The sequence below is a fragment of the Thermothelomyces thermophilus genome, chromosome 7, assembly GCF_000226095.1.
Source record: "Thermothelomyces thermophilus ATCC 42464 chromosome 7, complete sequence".
NCBI classification, from domain to species: domain Eukaryota; kingdom Fungi; phylum Ascomycota; class Sordariomycetes; order Sordariales; family Chaetomiaceae; genus Thermothelomyces; species Thermothelomyces thermophilus.
In genome coordinates this window covers 1,960,651-1,978,138 of record NC_016478.1, presented here as the reverse complement: position 1 = coordinate 1,978,138, position 17,488 = coordinate 1,960,651, and the positions used below count along the sequence as shown (strand labels likewise).

The following is a 17,488-nucleotide window of genomic DNA, read 5'->3' as shown; positions in this document are numbered from 1 at the left end:
GATGAACTTATGGGGCAGGAGTGAGTTGAGTGGGGACGGGAGTGACCGGTCGCCCTGGTCTAAGTTTTTTTGTTATTTTTACACACAATCATCCCACATGCGTCCCGATTTGGAAAGCTATCCTTGGTGTTTGCGGCTAACATGTACATAGTTACTGTGAAAATCACCAAATTCTTGAGCAAGGGGCAAAGACGGGGGATAACTACACTAACCAGCACAAGAGAACGATCCCCCCGCAGATCGCTGCAGGTTCCTTACCTTAAGCGTGTTAGCGGCTCCTCGTAACAGATCATTCGGAGATGGGATTTCAGGTTCGCGGCCTCCGATTGCAACTACATACAATTTGCAGTACCTTACACTACACACGACAGTGGCTTACCGGCCAACCAACAACAGGTGCCAAGGGTGATTTTCCATATTGCAGCCAAAAGCATCGCTCATTTAAACGGCGCAGGGCGTGGCAGTGGCAGATGGTACCGACGGCTTTGCTCCCGTTCCTCGCCCTCTAGGGACGTAGGTAAATAAGTGTACAGTAGTGTCACGATCCATACATGATACACACTCTCTTCGCCTGTCCCGGCATCTCAAACTGCTATGTAGAGACCGGGCTTGGGCCACGACAACGTAGCGCCCTACCAATCGTGGACGGCTGAGTGTCTGATGTGCGGATTACCGGTACATTGATACATCCAGACCTCGTACCCCGGGCGCTTACTCGTATTAGTACATACATCCGACCACCGGCTTCCCCAAAGTTTGGGTCGTTCACATCACACAAGGATATTTCAGGGTTCGGCCAGCCAACCAGAGGACTTGACGGCGGATCCCGTCACATTGAGGCCGGGAACACCTTTCCGGGGTCTTTGAAAATTAATTCTTCTTTTTAATATTCTCCGCCGGGTACGAGAGAGGAGGCTCGGGAAACACGACGGAACGGGGTTGGAGGAAACACGGCCATGGATACTACCCTCCTTTTTCTCGTCGCCTCGGGCACGCATGCATTGCAGTCTAGCAATCCTTGGGCCAATCCGCTCCATCACTTAACTAAGGTACCTTCCTTAGTTGCAGGGCACTTATAGCTTGAACCTCCAGTTCACTTAGGTAGTAGTAGTAGTCATCGTCATCAATTGCGAACCGGAGAGTACCCCCCAGATTTGGAAAGCACAACCCAACCGTCAAACTGCTCCAACTCCCCCCCCTCCCCCCAACCGTCCTCCTCTTCTTTGTCTCGTGCCTGCCTATTCTCCCTCGCGGCTCTCATGCAATAGCGACGCAGGCACGAAGTGCTCCCGCCCGTACCCGTCTCTCTTTGCCAAGTTCTCGGTTAGCTTGTTTGCTCTTGCCATTGCGCAACATGCCGGCGGCACATAGGTGATGAGTCCAAACTTGTAGGCCTGGGCCGACGGTTTCAGGACTCAGACGCTTCGCAAAACCCGGCTGCCTGCAGGGACTCCTCTCCGATGTTCGCCTTCTCGTCACTTCTCACATTCCGTTCCCTCCATATCTGGGCCCTCCATGCAAGCCACTCCCCTCATGTTCCTCCTTGTTCGTCCTCGTTCGTCCTCGAGTATTTGCCCTAGCGCATGTTTGGCCGATCTCGATTTCTTTTTCTAAAGCCACTCGCCTTCGCATCACAAAGCCGTTGGTCTGTTGGTCGCGTGGCACGGGCTTGGGGCTTTGCAAACATTCGCGGTCACCAGTCAGCCTCTCCAGGGTCCCTTTCTACACTAGCTTTTTAAAAACAGAGATTCTAGAACCCCCCACGCGCTACCTTGCTGGAGCAAACTAGTGTGGCGGCGACGATCTTCGCGCTTGAGTCCGAGACTCGAGCCGGAATCAGGATGTCGATCCCACAACGGCGTGCTGGGCATATTGTTGCCTTGGAGGGTCCTCCGGAGTTAGTGTCGACCCAACTGCGTCTTCTCCCGGACTCGAGCAAGATTCTCGTCCTCCCGGGTCTCCAATATTACCTGGAAGACGAGGTCTCAAAGGAGAGGAAGCCCTTTGACGCCCGGGAGCTGATATATCGATATCACGCGGCCGCTCAGGCTCGACGCGCCGAGGCCCTGGAATTCTTGCGACCTTCCACGTCGACAGATGAGACGCGACTTGTTTTTACACACGGGGGAACCATGTCGGCGCAAGTATCTTGTCTGTCGGCCATCATGGAGCATGAAACGGATGGCAATATCGAGGAGGCCCATGCCACGTTCATCCGGCTAGCCAGCAATGGGCATGCTCGGCTGTCCTTGGCAAGGCTCTCGCTTTACGAGGCGGAGGAGTCGCCACTACGCAACAGAGAAGCGGAAGCGATTCCAGAGCCGCCAGCGTCCAATGAAGGGCAAACGCAGCAGCTCTTGTCATGGAGAGCATACGCCGGCGCCGGAGACGACACCATCGAAGACCCCATTATCCGCGCCATGAAAGCGGCAGACGCGCTCGATAGGGAGACTGAGTTCCTCCAACCGTCGTCGACGCCAGAAGCGGATCTGACAGTCAAGCTGGTCGACATCCCTCCGTCCAAGAAGCGCCCGAGATCAACGGCTGTCCAGGCGTCCGACATTCCTCGGGTACCCAGACCGCCTCCCCCAAGTCATTGCCAGACGGGACTTTCTGAGGAACCCGTTCCTGGTATCTCGCCCGACAGCAGCTTGGGAACGCAACCCTCTTCAGCCGCTTCCCAAAGACCGTCACTGAGGATCCACATCCCGTCATCGCCGATCGCCTGGACCGGCGAGGTGGCAGTTGGTGGAGATCAGTCAAAAGTTCATCATTCACACACTCCAATACCCGACGCGTTCGACCACAGGAGGTCACAGACTGCCGAGTTAAACCTGTCGCCCAAGCAAATCCCGGCCCCCGGCGGCAAGACTGAGGAGCAAGCTACGCTACCGGAGTCGGGAAGCGATCCGTTGTTCCTAAGTAAGGAAAGTGGCTCAGTAAAACGGACGAGCGCCCAAATCACCGAGTCGAATGAGGAGCCTTTCGAGGCGTTGCTGCCGCTGCTGGAGGACCTCGTTGTTTTCTTTACCCCCGAGACCCCTAACGGTCTCCACGGTTTCGTGTTCCGGCGTCTCAGCGAAGGTTACGGGGCTCCTCGCAAGTCGCTATCCCTGGCTCGGGTCTCCCGATATGACTTCTGGCAAAGCGAAAGTCCGCTAGCCACAAAGGATGAGCGGGAGATTGAGCGAGGTCGGTCAGAGGAAGAAGATCCCACCGGTGTTGCAACCTGGCCGCGGAAGGACCTGGTACATGGCTTGCCAACGCCAAATAACTCTCCAAGCTCTTTTCATGACACATCTGCGGCTGTGCCTCGACTGGACACAAGGTTATACAGTATCAGCGTCGGCCAGGAGGCGGCTGTCCCCATCCAGAACTTCCTGCGGTCTCTCCTCGGTTCCCAGTTCCCTCTGCGGGACCGTCGCTTCTCAACCGCCGACGGCGTCGAGATTTCGATGGAAGCCGGCTTGTGGAGACCTCTAGAATGCGACGCACAAGTTGGCTCCCCAAGCGGCGAGAGGAGACTCGACCTCATCCTGGCCGTCGGCTCGGAAAGCGGAGTGAGCAAGAGCCGTCTCTCCGAGGTTGTCGGACAGATCGAGAAGCTGGGTTCCAAGACAAGCGGCCTCTCGCGAGGTGGTCGGTTGGACATCCGGTATGTGAGCTAGGAATACCATGCTTGAGGGATGTAATCGCTAATGCAGACATCTAGATATCTTATTGCCAACGCTATGCAGGCGTTTACCGCCCAGCCACTCACCAAGCAAACCCAGAGCAACCCGTTTGCTGACCGCGCCCTTCTCGCTGCTTTAATCATTCCGCATCTCGAAACGTATCTCGCCACCCATCCAGATGTCCGTTTCCTGCTCATCGAGTATCCCTCTGAGCACCTCGCAACCGTCTTGGCTCTGCAGACCCTCATCGGCACTGAGGTGATGAAGGTAGTGGGCATTGTCAACAGTGATGTCTCGACTCCAACGCAGAAGTCTCTGTCAGGACCCGACACAAGCCGCCGCCCAAGTGAGGGTTTCCGCTCCCTTAACCGCCGCGGTTCTCGCATGTCTGGCGCTTTTGTCGGGCCATGCTCCATTTCCAAAGCCAACTTCTTGCTTGCCTCATCCGCCACCGGACCCGAGACAGCCGCGTTCGTCGCTGCTATCCGCGAAAGTCTCATCTCCATCTCAGACTACTACATGCCCGAGGGCCCACTTTATGAACACCCTGCTCCGCGGTCCCCATCGCAGAAGACAAGTCCCAGTCTCACGGTGAGCACCAGGTCGCTCGGCACGACATCACCACCTCAGAAGGAGGAGGTAACCTCTCGCTTTTCATTTTCATTTTCAACGCTCATCACCCCGCCCTCTTCACCGTCGCCTTCCTCGCCGACAGAATCGTCATCACCACCCATCCACGCTCATCAGCACGCCACACCAGGAAGGATACATCCTTATCTTTCCCGGCTAATAGCAACATCAACACCTAGCAGGGCTCCACGCCCTTACACAGCCTGTACCGACACTCCGACTATACAAAGTCCAGTGCAGTGGGCAGACGTGAACTACACAATTGAGTCTCGGCCGCCTTCGGCACCAACGACCACCGTCGTTGAAGATTTGCCGGCTCGCCTAAGAAAGCCGGACAGTGGGACAAACAACAACCTCGGGCCCCAGCGCCACAGGAAACAGGACTCAGATCCCCTCTCACCTCGCGCAATCCCCCCTTCTTCCAAGAAATTCACGTCAGCATCCTCAGCAACGCCGATCTCCAATAAGCCTGTTCCGGCGGCGGCGACCGCCCCTGCTCACGAAGACGACGACGAGGACAACTCGGAATCGGACTCGGAGCTCGCCAGGGAAGCGAGGCGGCTGATGCCACTGTACCTTCGGCGGCGCGAGGAGATTCAACGGGGGCGGAGCAGCAAGGCGATGCGATGGTTGGGCCTTTAACTAGGAATTAAACGGGACTTAGAAGTTAGTTGATCCGGGGGTTCAGATTTTAGTCCGGCTTTTCCTGTTTTGGAAGAATCTGTTATTCTAGTTTCGCCATCTGTGGCCTAAGTTGGCGTAGAGTTGGATGATGCTTCGTGATATCCAGTGCCAAGGAAGGAGGCAATAAATGGATGGCAGGTGACGCGAGGGGGTTGGAACGGCCACGGAGTTGAGCTTCACATCCCCTTTTCCTGCTCTGCCATTTATCGGTTTGTCATTTGCAAAACCACGCCAGCAGACTACCGGATAGCGCGGGAGTTGTAAAGGGAAGTAATGGGAACCATTGATAATGGGCTCTGCCTCGAAGTGTGTGTTACGTGAGTGTTCGTGGGATGTCGCGTCACAACCCGCAAGCTAGCAGAAAAAAAAAGGTTAACAAAGAATACACCTTGCTTAGCAACGTCCCAGATCAGTACCATGAGCGAAAATAAGGCCGAGAGGCAAGGATCAAATAAAAAAAAAGGTCGAGTCAACGAAGGCGGTGTATCAATAAACAAAACAGACCCAGTTATGACCAAGATGGGGGAAATACACAGACACAAGCTGTAAGTAGTACTAGTAAGCCAGCGGTGGGTAGTGCGGCAAGGAAAGATGAACAACTCGTGCTCTGGGCCCGGTCTGTCGTGTTTCGGCTCCGGTGCCGCCCGGGGCTCCCATCCCGTCTACCCGGTTTCCGGTTCCCTTAGAAAGCACAACACCCCTGGAGTTCCCGAGATTGGGTTCCCAGACCTCACGCAAAGGACTAACGCAGAAGTGAGAAACCCAAGCGACGGAAATCCCGACCGTCGGCGCATCCAAAGGACATCTCCCCCGTTCTCAGACCATTCCCACGCAGATCTAACCACGCCCCATAGTGTCCGAAACAAAGAACCCATCCGATGCAAGAAACCGTAAAACACCCGAGAGCAGCAACATCAAATGGCGCAGAGAGGCGGTAAGCCGTCGCTCAGCAGCAGCCGCCGGACTGGTTGTTGGAGACGCCGTGGCCGGGCGCGACGTTGACGTTGGCTTTCGTGTTGTTGGTGGCGATGCTGCTGCCCATGCGCTCCTTGATCTGGCGAGCCATGGTCAGGAAGGCCTGCTCGACGTTGCTGGCGTTCTTGGCCGACGTCTCGAGGAAGGGAATGCCTAGGCTGTCGGCGAATTCCTGTGTGACAAAAACAAGGTTAGTTAACTCTGTGCCGAACCTGGCATGATGCGGCATCCAAAGAAAAACGCACCTTGGCCACTGTGTACTCGACCACCTTCTTGTCCGCCATATCGCTCTTGTTGCCCACGAGCAGCTTGTTGACACCCTCGGTGGCATACCGGTCAATCTCCTGCAGCCACTGCTTGACATTGTTGAAGCTGTCCATGTCGGTGACATCGTAGACGACGCAGATGCCGTGGGCACCGCGGTAGTAGGACGATGTGATGGTGCGGAACCGTTCTTGGCCGGCAGTGTCCCACTGTGCTCAGTCAGCGCATGCCTCTCTCTCTCTCTCTCTTGCATCTCTCTCTTCGCCTTTTCCCCAAACTCAGCGAGGAATGTAGCTTTGACGTACGATTTGCAGCTTCACCGTCTTGCCATCGAGCTCGATCGTCCGGATTTTCTGCGAGGGTTAGCTTCTGCGACCAAGTCCGGCTGTTCTCGAAGCGGCACCACGTACAAAGTCAACGCCGATGGTAGAGATGTAGGACTCTGTGTAGGTGTCATCGGCGAAGCGTAGGAGCAAGCAAGACTTGCCGACGCCAGAATCGCCGATGAGCAGTAGCTTGAACAGATAGTCGTATCTGAAGTGTGGTCGTCAGCAGCAGCAGCAGCAACAGCAGCAGCGACAGGACAGCTTTATAGAACCCAGCAGCCATCGCAAGGATCGGCGCAGGTCGAGGGGTCGAACTCTAGAAGAGAGGGGGAGTGTCAGCAGGCAAGATAGAGAGGCAGAAGCAAGGCAGCAAGCCCTCGGTAGCAACCAGGAGGAGGACGTACTACTCGGGATTCATCGTGGGCGGGATTTGATGCGCCGAGCGTATTTAGACAATCCAGGCAAAAATGGTTGTGGTTGATGCGAGTGGAAGCGGGCGACTGATCGAAGGGTTGGCCGAAGGTTGATGATGCGGATGGCTGGTCGGTTGAGTTGACGAGGAAGCGCAGTCGTTCATGGAAGGCTGCTGCGTCAGGGCGTCAGAACAACCATTGGTTGGTGGTCCAGTCTGTTCGATAACCGCAGGGGGCCTATCAGGGGTGATTTCACGTGACACCCACCTTGCCTTGAGCCGTGCCAGCTGTGTGTGTGTGGATTCTTGGCCAGTGTTCGGGACACAGACTGGCACAGTAGTAGAAACTTGAACTTTAGGCCGACTAATAAAGGAACGGCGACGGCTCCTAAAAAGTCGCTTGAAGTCGGAAGCGTGCGTACTTGCAGTAGACCATTCCGCGTGACTTCCTCTGGCGTGCCTGCCTTTCCGAGGAGCCGAGACTTGGGAGTCTTTGGCTCGTGACGGTTGTTGAGGTGCGGCTCCGCCGTGCCACACTGAGCATCAGCTGGCGGCGGTCAGACAGTCTGGGTACACGGGAATGCTGAGACAAGGGTGCATGTTGCAGGCAACACTGCCTTGGGAAACGTGCATGTTTGGAGATGGCTCCCAAACAAACACCGGATGCAGCATGCATCCTTCGTCCACCCGCTCGTCTCAAACCATCATTCGACTGGCTCGCTCGGGAAAAGGCCCCCAGGCTTGTTCCTGGTTTGACACGCGGCCTGTTCAACGAAATGACGACAAAACACTCCGTCAAAAAAATGATACCTTCTTTCTACCTTTTGGGTCATTTCTTCTCTGCAGAGTAGTTGTTTGATTTATACTTCCTGGCATCCTTAATTTGTTCCCCTTTCTTTTACACTTTTTTTTCTTTTGTGTTTGTATGGGCTCCTTTATATCCATGGTGATGGTTATGAACATTGTAGCTTTGTTGCGTATACAAATTCGAGAGGGCAAAAATCAATTGTCCAAGTGTGTACTATACAGCACAGTACTCCGTACAGCTCGCTGTTGTGATTTGAAAGCCCGATGCCCACTCAGCGGTGATTTGGTGGCAAGGTAGAACAGCAAATGCATAGAACGTAATCCGTACCTTCGATGATGCGTAATGGGGCAAAGAGACAACACACACCAAAAGCGAAATCATTTCGATAGCGAAGAAACGCTTCATGGTAGAACTCAAGACGCCTGTGTATCCGTAGTCTTAAACAGATCAGAGAGGGTTTTCCTTCTTGGGATCTTCCAGTTCAAAGCGCGCAGGTCGGCTTCGGTATCGCTCTATCGGGGTGCCATGGCCGCCTCGCTGCCAGTAGCGCGTATTGATACCGAGTTATGTATCCGTATAGCTCGGAAGAAACTCACCACTGACATCATCCTTTGCTGCACCCACGGGCACTCCCAACACCAAACCCAAGAGGAATCCTGCATCGAGCGCATCTCGACAATCGGCGGTTAGTCGGCCATTTACCCGCATAAGTCCCCAAAGCGGGAAGGCAATTCACGATCCGACGCCCAAATGTGTGCACCGGCGAGGGTGGTCTGCCGTCCTCTTCGCGGGTCTGCAGCACGACTCTCCTCGGCAGCAGCCGGCGGAGCTCCCTCCTTTCCACAGCCATGGGGTTCCTCACCAGGGATTGAAAGACTGTGCTGCCCGGCAGCGCCCGCCGTCCATATCTCAACCACAGCTCAGCCGCCACGCACCTCTTCCTTGCCAGCAAAGAGCTTGTCAACGTTCCGAGAACCCGTCGCCGATCCGACAACGCCCCCCGAACTCACCCTCTTCACTTCGCACCCGCCGCTCCTCTCCCCGGAGTCAGGAAACAATAAACCTCCTGACGAGCGAAAGGTCAAGCTCGGCAAGAGTACGTTTGTTTATTTTTTCCCCTTCGCTTCACTTTCTTTGTCCATTCGAACGAACCAAAGGCAGAGGCAAAAAGTAAATGTTGAACAAAACAGTGCGCTAACTCTGTGGTGCCTTGCTCCAGCCCTCCGCATCCTCCAAGCGCATCTGCCCACCCTCCTGCAGTCCCCGCCGCCACAGCAGATCCTCTCGCCCTCCATCACCCTGCACCTCTTCCCCTCGACGCACCCGCACCTGCCGACCGTCTCGGGCCGCGTCGCGTACACGGCGGCGCTGTGGTCGTCGCCGATCGCCTGGAACCGCGTGCCGCTGGTGGGCAACGTGCGCCTCGAGATCCTGAGCGAGCGGATGGTCGACACGCCCGTCTACTACCCCAGCGGCGGGCGCGGCGGGCGCCGGCCGGAGGGCGCGATGCCCGAGCAGCTGATCGTGCGGTGGCGCACGGTCGGCGGCGGCGGCGGGAAGTTGCGCAAGTGGTGGTTGGGGTTCGGGTCCGGGTCTGAGTCTGGGTCTAAGGGTGCGAAGGAGGCCGGGAAGACCGCGAGTGGCGATGAGATGGCGGGCGGGAAAGGGAAGCATGAGGCGATTGATGGGGCGCGACACGGGGGCTCGACAGCGGCGGAACACAGTGAGACGGAGGTCAAGGCACCCGTCGGGATGGCGCAGCCCGTTGGGTCGAGCAAGGAGTTTACGGGGTTGTTCATTTTCGATTTCGACAACGAGGGCAGGATACTGAGCCACACCATCGAGCATGTGCAGGAAGGTGGTCAGTGGGAGAAGGGAGTCGGCGCCAAGGTGGTGGGCTTGACGGATTGGCTGCTGGGTGGGATCAAGGGAGGCGACACACCGTGCCCTGCTTTTGCGAGGACGAGATTCCGAAAAGGCGGGCCATGAGCGTCCCTCCATGGGAGGAAAAAAGAACGAAATGAAAAAAAGCGCCAGTTAAAGGCTAAGGCTTCGACGGGTTGAAACGTCACGCTTCGTCTCATATTTTATATCTAGAGGTTGGGGGAGGCGCTTTCAAACCGATGTGGCGCTGGAGATGGCTCGGAGTTTTATGGTTATTGTACACTCACGTTGGGGGATACTGGGTAATCGGTTGACTCAGTCACGGCCATGAGCAGGCACGATTTTGGGGTGGATTTTGTCTGGAACTCTTGAGTAACGCACCCTCCTCGGTCATATCACATATTGTAGATCTAGATAGATGTAAAATAGCAACGAAATCGCAAAGCACTTTTTTTTTTTTAATATGCTAATGAGTTAGAGAGATCCTCCTTTCTGTGAAGGCCAGAGCAGCTGCATCATTGTTGAAAATCCACAACCGCCCCAGGCCGACAGATCCCTCAGACTTGCACCGCCGTATCCCCACCCATCTCGCCGCTCAGTTCCCTTGACGTCGGGCCGCGCCGCTGCGCCCCGGCGGGCGCGGGAGCGGGGTCAGCCTTGGGCGCAGCATCGACGCCGTTAACCCGGCCGGTGCCGTCGGTGCCATCCGTGCCGTTAGTGCCGTCGGTGCCGTCGGTGCCGTTGGCCTCCTGCTTCGCCTTGAGGCCGGCGTCCCGCTCCTCGAGCAAGTCGCGGATGTGCCGGTTCAGCCACATGCCCTCGAGCTGGGCGGACGTCATGTCGCGAGCGCCGGCGATGCGGCCGCGACAGGTCGGAGCGCCGCAGAGGCAGTCGAAGGGCTGGGCCATGTACCACTCGGTGGAGGGATAGAAGAACTGGGAGAGACGGTTCAGCAGGAAGGGACTCTCATGATTTTTTTTTTTTTTTTTACGATCTTTCTTTTAAAAAAATTGTTTTAATTTCCGAGAAAGAAAAAGAAAAGAAAGAAAGAAAAAAGGGGGAAAGGAGGGAGGATGCAACATACTGTCAGCTCGTCGCCCGGCTTCAGCCCCTTTGGTCCGGCGATGACGGTCATGCTGGACGTGTCAAAGATCTAGAATGACGCAGACAACATTGGAGAGATATTCGTGTCAACAATTTGACTAGTCCTCGCTCGGTCTCACATCTCACCATCGCCTCCTCCTACCGGATACAGGAGCTACTAACAAGAGACGGCTCGCACGAGTGGTTGATGTACAGCAGGTCGCTGTTGAGGTCAAAGTGCTTGTCACGGTCCATCTGGACCGTCGCGTACGTGGGCTTGGGGGCCATGGTGCAGGGAGGGAACTCCAGCTTGGCAAACAGGCCAAACGGAGGGAGGGAGATCTTAGAGATGCTCTTGGTGGTGAAGGCGGCCTCGTTAACGATGACCTCCTGAATGTCGGGGTGCGACGGCTGCACCCAGTGCGGCTTGATGGGAGCCATTCTCGCTGTCTTCTTTCCGTTACCGTTACCGGTTTGAGCTTTTTCCGTAATACCCAGATTCGCGAGAGATCGAACGAGGGCGAGGCGATGTGATGCTTTCTTCCTGGCTGATAGCGTGCGATTCCAACTTGAATCGAGGGTGGAATGGATGAACACAGGCAAGAAGAAAGACGATACTCGGCGTCAGAAAACCCAAAGCTTAGTTCGACTCCGCTTCTTTATGGGAGTTTTGTTCCATGCACACAAGGCCACCGTTGTTTGCGTCTCTCTGCGTGAGGGCTTTTGTTCGGCCTCGCTCGGCTACCAGGAACCGAGCGGGCACGCCAACATTACGGGCATCTGACAGCACACCACTTTCCCTCCGCCAGATCTGCTCAGGGGAGGGGGCCAAGCGAGACTGCGCGGGCGTTCCGCATTTGCGTGCGCCGATTCTTCCTCGGACCCAGCTTAGCGTATCCACCAGAACAGGCGCGTCATCCGATGGCTTCTCACAGACCAAGTGGCCGGGAAAGCGGGATGGTGCTCAGCATGTGCCTTGTTTCGAGGTTGCGTAGCTCCCAGCGATGGCTGCTTCATTTACTTGATGAGCAGCAGGGAGCTATGTACTGTACATACATACAACACCTGAGGTATTGGCGGGGTTGAGGGGTTTTGTTTCGCTCCCTGGCTGCCATGTGGGGTTTTCGAGCCTCCGAATCTCCGGGGCGTGGGGTCGGCAGGGCGGCAAAGAGCTAGCGAGCTGAAGCCCGCGCGGGCCAATAAGAGGGGCACTCGCTGCCAAAGGAGGCAACAAAACACTGCAGAGTGTTACACATGCATGCCGTTACGCATTTAGAGTTGGTTGTCGACTCGAGCTTGGTCAGCATATCCAGAGTGAGCTAAATGCATAGCCATTCATCGGTCAAGTGTCGCTATTCCTGTTAGGAGTTTTCGACGCCCAATGCAGGATATGGAAGGTGCCTGAATGGTAGTGTAATTGCAGCGCCGTTTCGTAAACGGGCCCGATTCCAGATAAGGGGGGTGGAGTTATGGTTAGCCGATTACGTGGAGTAATCACTGCTGTGGCCGTTGCAAGTCTAGCATGCTAGTAAACGGAACGCCTACTAATGGCTCTCCTTGGGGCCCTTCTTTGCTACTACCTAGACCTGCAAACCACTCAGCATCCCGCTCAGAAGTGGAGGGGCACCACCCAAGTGCAGGTACGCCGTTGTGTATGCACAGTACTGTACGGAGCAACTACATATGTAATCCGTACATACACCGCCTCGGTAAAATGGAGAACAGGTTCTTGGCGCTGCCTCCGACGCAAGCTTGGCAACTTTGGCCTTTTCTACAGCTGTCGCAGCTTTCCGGGTAGTCGGCCGGAACGCTAAGTGGGCTCGTAACAAGCTATCCAGCAGTCTCAACAGCGAATGAAAAGCTCGAAGTTTTTAATACAAGATTGGGCACAATCGTATCTCGAGTGCAGCTGGCTGCGTTACTTGCTCACTTTGGTACACTAATACATTGAGCTTAACCAAAGTGATTTTTCACAGTAGTTTTCCCCCCCCGTCTCCTGGCGTGTTTAGATAAGAACAATGGGCAGCTTCTGCGAACAGACTGCTTGATTCGAACATTGTTGTTAAAGAATTGCACTTCTACGGAACCTGGAAACCTTCTGGATGAGAACTCTGCTATACACCGCTGGCTGATTATATGAATATTCTATCGCGTCCTTAAGAGTTGCGTACAGACGCTGAGAAGTCTCCCTAAAAGCATCGTATTGTATAGCTACTCGAATGTTGTTCAGAATGGCATGCTCTACCTTTGCACACCAAGTTTGTCCTTGATGCCTTGCTTCTCTCATTGTCGTAACACGCCCAAGTCTGCGCTGTAGATTTTCTCTGCTCCTGTGTCTCTGATGTTCGATGTTGAGTTATAGCGGATGTTTTCCCGCGTCGGTCAGCCTGTTCAGACACGCTAATCCCGCTGTCGGTATGGTTCGGCACGCAGGGCCACCACATTTCGTGTCCGTCCGGATACTGTAAAACCTGGGACCCATTTGTATGTACTGTACATACAACTGTAACTGGGTTTTGTACGAGTTTTGTAAAAGCAAACAGAGCATGTGCATACACAGTCTCTCCTCTCTAGATAAGTTAGTGATAATGCATGCGCCGGATATAAACCATTGCCATCTTCGCCTAGACCTTAAGAATCCAAGGTCGAATTATATGTGGGCTGATGCTCCTAGCGTCGGGATTAGGTTGCTGCTGGTATGGCTATCATGATGGGATAAGGCGGGGAGCAAAACGAGCCTCGATAAGTCGCATCTCGCGGAATCTTCGACAAGCTGGAGAGGCTTACTCTTTGCAATTTGAGTTTCGAAGTTGGAGTGGCTGCCAGACCCAACTACTGGTTGAGGTCGAGGTTGAGATGAACCCACGTCGCTGGCCAGGGGATGCAGCGGAGAAACCTTCTAGAAAAGAAGGGCTCGGATGCTGACAGGGAAGATGCGGGGCGCCAAGCCAATGGATGTGTTCCCGTCTCATCTCACGAGCAGGGATCCGGAACTGAGAATACTTGCAGGATGTACGAAGTACTTCGTACACTACATAGTGTACATACAACACCTCTATCCGATTCGACTTCCACATTGTATTCCGTAGAGGGTGATCAACAATCTGCAAGCCTGATGAGCATAATAAACCGCAAGCCGACAAGGGATGAATTACAAATGTCAAAGCGCGACGGCGACAAGATTCTAGAGCATGATCAATCGGTCCCGTGATGACTGTGACTTGATAAGAAAGATGGGGGGGTCATCGCTTCGGCATGGAGCAACTGGCAAGAGCGACCAGTGTTCTGACTCACTTTTGTCCGCCGCCAAACAAACGGAAGCCACGGCCGCAATCAACGGGTGAACCACAAGTTCCAACCTCTCAGTTGTCACATCTTCAGCTCCGGAGACGGATCAGGTGGCCAGACGTGGCTCCCCACGCACCGACCCTGAAACATCCATTCGCGTCTGCAGCGGTGCTGTGGGGGTCAGGAGCAGGTTTCATTTCTGATTGTACGGCATTACATACTAAGGCGATTGGCTTGGGGGCAGATGGAGAACACGCCCTTCCGCCTGGTCGTCGCTGCCCCGGATCTTCCCAGCTTGCTCTACGCGTACCCTTGATTTCGGCTGAGCATGCTCGACAACCGAAGCAGCCACATCCTTCGCTAATAGCGGACGATGGCCGACCCAGTCAGAATGCCACGGCGTCCTTTTTTGACACAGAAGTCAAGGCAGGACGTGCACCTCTTCTCAGCCATCACCTCTCCTGAGACCAGTCGCCTGTCAGCGCCATATCTTTCACAGCCGCCTGTCGCAAAGAAACAAACGAAAATGAGAGAGAGAGAAAAAATAATATAACCCCTGTCATCTGCTTACACCCGAGCGCGTTTCAACGGTGGATCAAGAACTGTACGAAGGCACACGTATGTGCAGGATCGACCCAGTTGGCGCGCTTGCTTGCGGGTTACCCAGAACGTTAACGGGATGGCTCGGATCGGACGGCTGGTATTTTTTAAGCGGGCCGTTCAACAACAGCTATGGCTGCCTGATCGTTTCGTCGCTCCCTCATTCAAGTGATGTCTCGGAGACTCTCATCTCCACTGACCTTCCCGTCCGGCCCAAAGATGCGACCATAAGAAGGTTGCAAGAGGCTGCCACAGCGGCCGCTAACGTTTAGCACAGACCCGGGTATATCGTCTCGATGGCTCGGCATACATGGAACTCCCCGCAGGCCCTGCGGCGTGCAGGTATCATGCAGTCCGATGACATCCAGGAAGCTCCCGCAGTGGCCCACTGAGGCTTAAAGCAGCTGGTTTAAGACGCGTCCTTAATTCGGGTCTGGAAAACCCGTACTACGTACACCACGTAGCACCCACACACACTCCCGCAGGTTGTCACCTGAGCAGCAGAACATGGTTTGTAATCCCTGTCCTAGCCGATCCCAGGACAGCCAGTCCTGTCCAAGGACGATGACGTTCCGTAATCACCAGATATGAGCTTCATCCCGTGCGTACCCTCCGATTTCTTGAGCGACTCATAGAACTGACCCCTCACTCCCAAATAACAGGGAGGAACTTTGCAGTCGGCACTCTAATGTCAAAGAAGGGAAACCCGCGCCTCCGTGCCGAAGAGGTACTGTAACGCACCCTGTACACATCGACACGCCACATTTCTATCTGGGACGATCAAACCGTGTCTGAAAGTGGCATGCCACGTGCAGCTTTCGGGAATCCTCCCCACAAGGTTACCGTGATTGTCTCGCTCTAGTGTAAAGAACATGCCTCCCAATCACCCCCCCTCCCCTGTCCATCCTTGGCCGCAGCGGCTTTTGCTCAAACATGAGGAGGATGGCAGGTACTTTGAGTGGGGTGGGAGGGGGCCAAGGCAACTCGGCCGAATGTTTAAAAGAGGTGCCTATGACCGGCGAGTGCTGGGAGCAGGCCAACTCATCTTCCTCGGCATCGCGACATCACTTGTTGTTACCTTTGGGCCTTTGCCGTAAAGCACAGCAGGGGGTCGGTCACTTGCTACCAGTGTAAGACGAAACTGATCAGGAACCGTGCTACCTCCTTTCCCCCTCACGCTGTGAGGTAAGTCATACCACTCGTCTTGGAGTGAGCCGCATGGTGACGATCAGAAGACGGATCCATCTTCAAACCAGCCATGGCCAACCAGCAACACTCAGCCCGGACGGCGAGGCAGGCAAAGCCGAATCCAAAGCCTGAACCGGATCCTCCGACACCAAACCCGCCCGAGCCGCCTTTCTAGACCAGCACTCGCCTCGCCCACCTTGGATGTGGCTGCTCTGATCCTCGTCCGGCAGCCCGCTGTGCCGATCGACTGCTCTTACCCTCCTCCCCCACCTTCTCATCGACGGGCGGCAAGACCTCACGTGGTATTACAGGACGGGTACATTGAAGAGCATGTCATATACAACGTGAAAAAGACGCCTCCAAGATGCCTCCTGCTTCTTGCTCTTTTCTCCAGCGAAGTATCGGAGTCTGTTGAGCTGGGTATTATGCTCCAGACAGTTATCGGCTTTCGTCGCGCTTGTGGTCGCCGGGCTGCGTGGCGTTGAGCCAGGGGTCCCCTTTTTTTTTCCCCTCAGTTTCTTTGAGATTAAGTGTACAAGTATGTGGGCTACGCTGTCTCCTGTTGCTGTTCTTGTCTTGGCTGGGGGTGGGTGGTGGCTAGGTGGGCGTTGATTGTCTTCACGCTGCTTTGGGCGTCATCTTTTGGGCACTTTTGTCTCATGGTGGGAGCTTTTCAACCATCCTTCTCCGGATCCTAGAAAGCGGAGCCCCGGGGGAGGGTGGTGGGTATGTGTAAGATAGCAAGCCAGGAGACAATTCCTTTCCTGTTCTTCCATCCAAGGACGACTGTCCTAGACTACCAGCCGTGGGTGCTCAGCGATCTAGGCCATCTTGCGCTCTTCCCGAACAATCCGGTAAAGGATAAGAGAGAGGCGGGGGGGGGGGGGATGCCTGGTACTATTGTTCTTCGGTGTTTCGTACCTGCCTCTGGCCAATGCAATCTGTATCCAAGTCGGCACTTGGTGTGGTCGTCGGCCGTGTTGGCTGCAACAAGACCGCATGGGTCTTTCACCCCTGCCTGCCAACTGTAGAAGCGACTTAACTGGTTTGGATGTAATCGCTGGACCTAAGAATATAAACAAAGAGAAGCGAAACGATACTTCGATCGTGAATACCTGGCGTTACCTCCTTGGCCTCGGGACCATAGTCTTCCGGTTGTCGTACCGAGGGAGGAGCTGAATGAGCGAGGAAGCGCAGCTCCTATCACGCTGTATGCAAATGGTCGAAATCAGGTAGGTAGGTACGCATGGCCATGTATCACATACGCTACGTCCCATGTGAACGGAAACATCGAGATTTCCCAGATCCAACCTTGAGCAGCAGGTCGATCGGGCCTTTATATATATGGAGCATCCAATGCACAACACTACTGCGAATGAATATTGTAGTATCGCAAGGTGCAGAAGACGTTTGCATGAACACCACACCTGCATATGCACCCGGCCTGGTGCTAGCCCAGCAGGAGTTAGAGACGCACAGAGATCTGACGGCAACGCGTTGGAAGTGGCGATCGCTTCAGGGTCTGTGACGGGACCCTTGCAGGAACCCTATCTGCCCGCTGTCGTCAGCGGCTTTTTTTTTTTTTTTTTTTTTTTTTTTTTTTTTTTTTTTTGCTTTGGGGGTGGGGGAGGGGGGCATTTCTTGGCCGTTTCATGACACCCGAGACATTGGA

At 54.9% G+C, this 17,488-nt stretch overlaps 4 protein-coding genes across 4 annotated transcripts; 2 read left to right on the top strand and 2 right to left on the bottom strand.

The window, feature by feature from the left end:
- Window positions 1-1,625: 1,625 nt before the first annotated feature.
- Window positions 1,626-3,816, top strand: MYCTH_2312129 (uncharacterized protein; the record flags this gene model as incomplete). The annotated part of the gene is made up of 1 exon (XM_003666899.1): window positions 1,626-3,816. A coding segment is annotated over exon 1 (1,822 nt), but the record flags the coding sequence as incomplete, so codon positions are not given.
- A 1,591-nt stretch (window positions 3,817-5,407) lies between these two features.
- On the bottom strand, window positions 5,408-7,352 carry MYCTH_84992 (uncharacterized protein). The gene is made up of 6 exons (XM_003666898.1): window positions 7,234-7,352; window positions 6,961-7,139; window positions 6,638-6,761; window positions 6,533-6,580; window positions 6,209-6,436; window positions 5,408-6,135 (listed from the first exon to the last, which is right to left on the bottom strand). Exons 2-6 carry the CDS (start codon window positions 6,969-6,971, stop codon window positions 5,935-5,937), a joined length of 612 nt encoding a protein of 203 aa, XP_003666946.1. The 5' UTR covers window positions 6,972-7,139; window positions 7,234-7,352; the 3' UTR covers window positions 5,408-5,934.
- A 1,024-nt stretch (window positions 7,353-8,376) lies between these two features.
- On the top strand, window positions 8,377-10,102 carry MYCTH_2312120 (uncharacterized protein). Its single transcript, XM_003666897.1, has 2 exons — window positions 8,377-8,869; window positions 8,993-10,102. Exons 1-2 carry the CDS (start codon window positions 8,524-8,526, stop codon window positions 9,760-9,762), a joined length of 1,116 nt encoding a protein of 371 aa, XP_003666945.1. The 5' UTR covers window positions 8,377-8,523; the 3' UTR covers window positions 9,763-10,102.
- A 26-nt stretch (window positions 10,103-10,128) lies between these two features.
- MYCTH_2312118 (uncharacterized protein) lies at window positions 10,129-11,475 on the bottom strand. Its single transcript, XM_003666896.1, has 3 exons — window positions 10,924-11,475; window positions 10,742-10,810; window positions 10,129-10,592 (listed from the first exon to the last, which is right to left on the bottom strand). Exons 1-3 carry the CDS (start codon window positions 11,179-11,181, stop codon window positions 10,215-10,217), a joined length of 705 nt encoding a protein of 234 aa, XP_003666944.1. The 5' UTR covers window positions 11,182-11,475; the 3' UTR covers window positions 10,129-10,214.
- Between the last annotated feature and the right edge of the window lie 6,013 nt (window positions 11,476-17,488).

Coding starts and splice junctions, on each gene's coding strand:
- MYCTH_84992 (XM_003666898.1), bottom strand. Junction 6,437..6,532: donor AGACGGTGAAGCTGCAAATC/GTACGTCAAAGC, acceptor GACTGAGCACAG/TGGGACACTGCCGGCCAAGA. Junction 6,136..6,208: donor TCGAGTACACAGTGGCCAAG/GTGCGTTTTTCT, acceptor TTTGTCACACAG/GAATTCGCCGACAGCCTAGG.
- MYCTH_2312120 (XM_003666897.1), top strand. CDS start 8,524: ATGTGTGCACCGGCGAGGGTGGTCTGCCGTCCTCTTCGCGGGTCTGCA. Junction 8,870..8,992: donor AAAGGTCAAGCTCGGCAAGA/GTACGTTTGTTT, acceptor GCCTTGCTCCAG/CCCTCCGCATCCTCCAAGCG.
- MYCTH_2312118 (XM_003666896.1), bottom strand. CDS start 11,181: ATGGCTCCCATCAAGCCGCACTGGGTGCAGCCGTCGCACCCCGACATT. Junction 10,811..10,923: donor ACTCGTGCGAGCCGTCTCTT/GTTAGTAGCTCC, acceptor GCGTCATTCTAG/ATCTTTGACACGTCCAGCAT. Junction 10,593..10,741: donor AGCCGGGCGACGAGCTGACA/GTATGTTGCATC, acceptor CGTCTCTCCCAG/TTCTTCTATCCCTCCACCGA.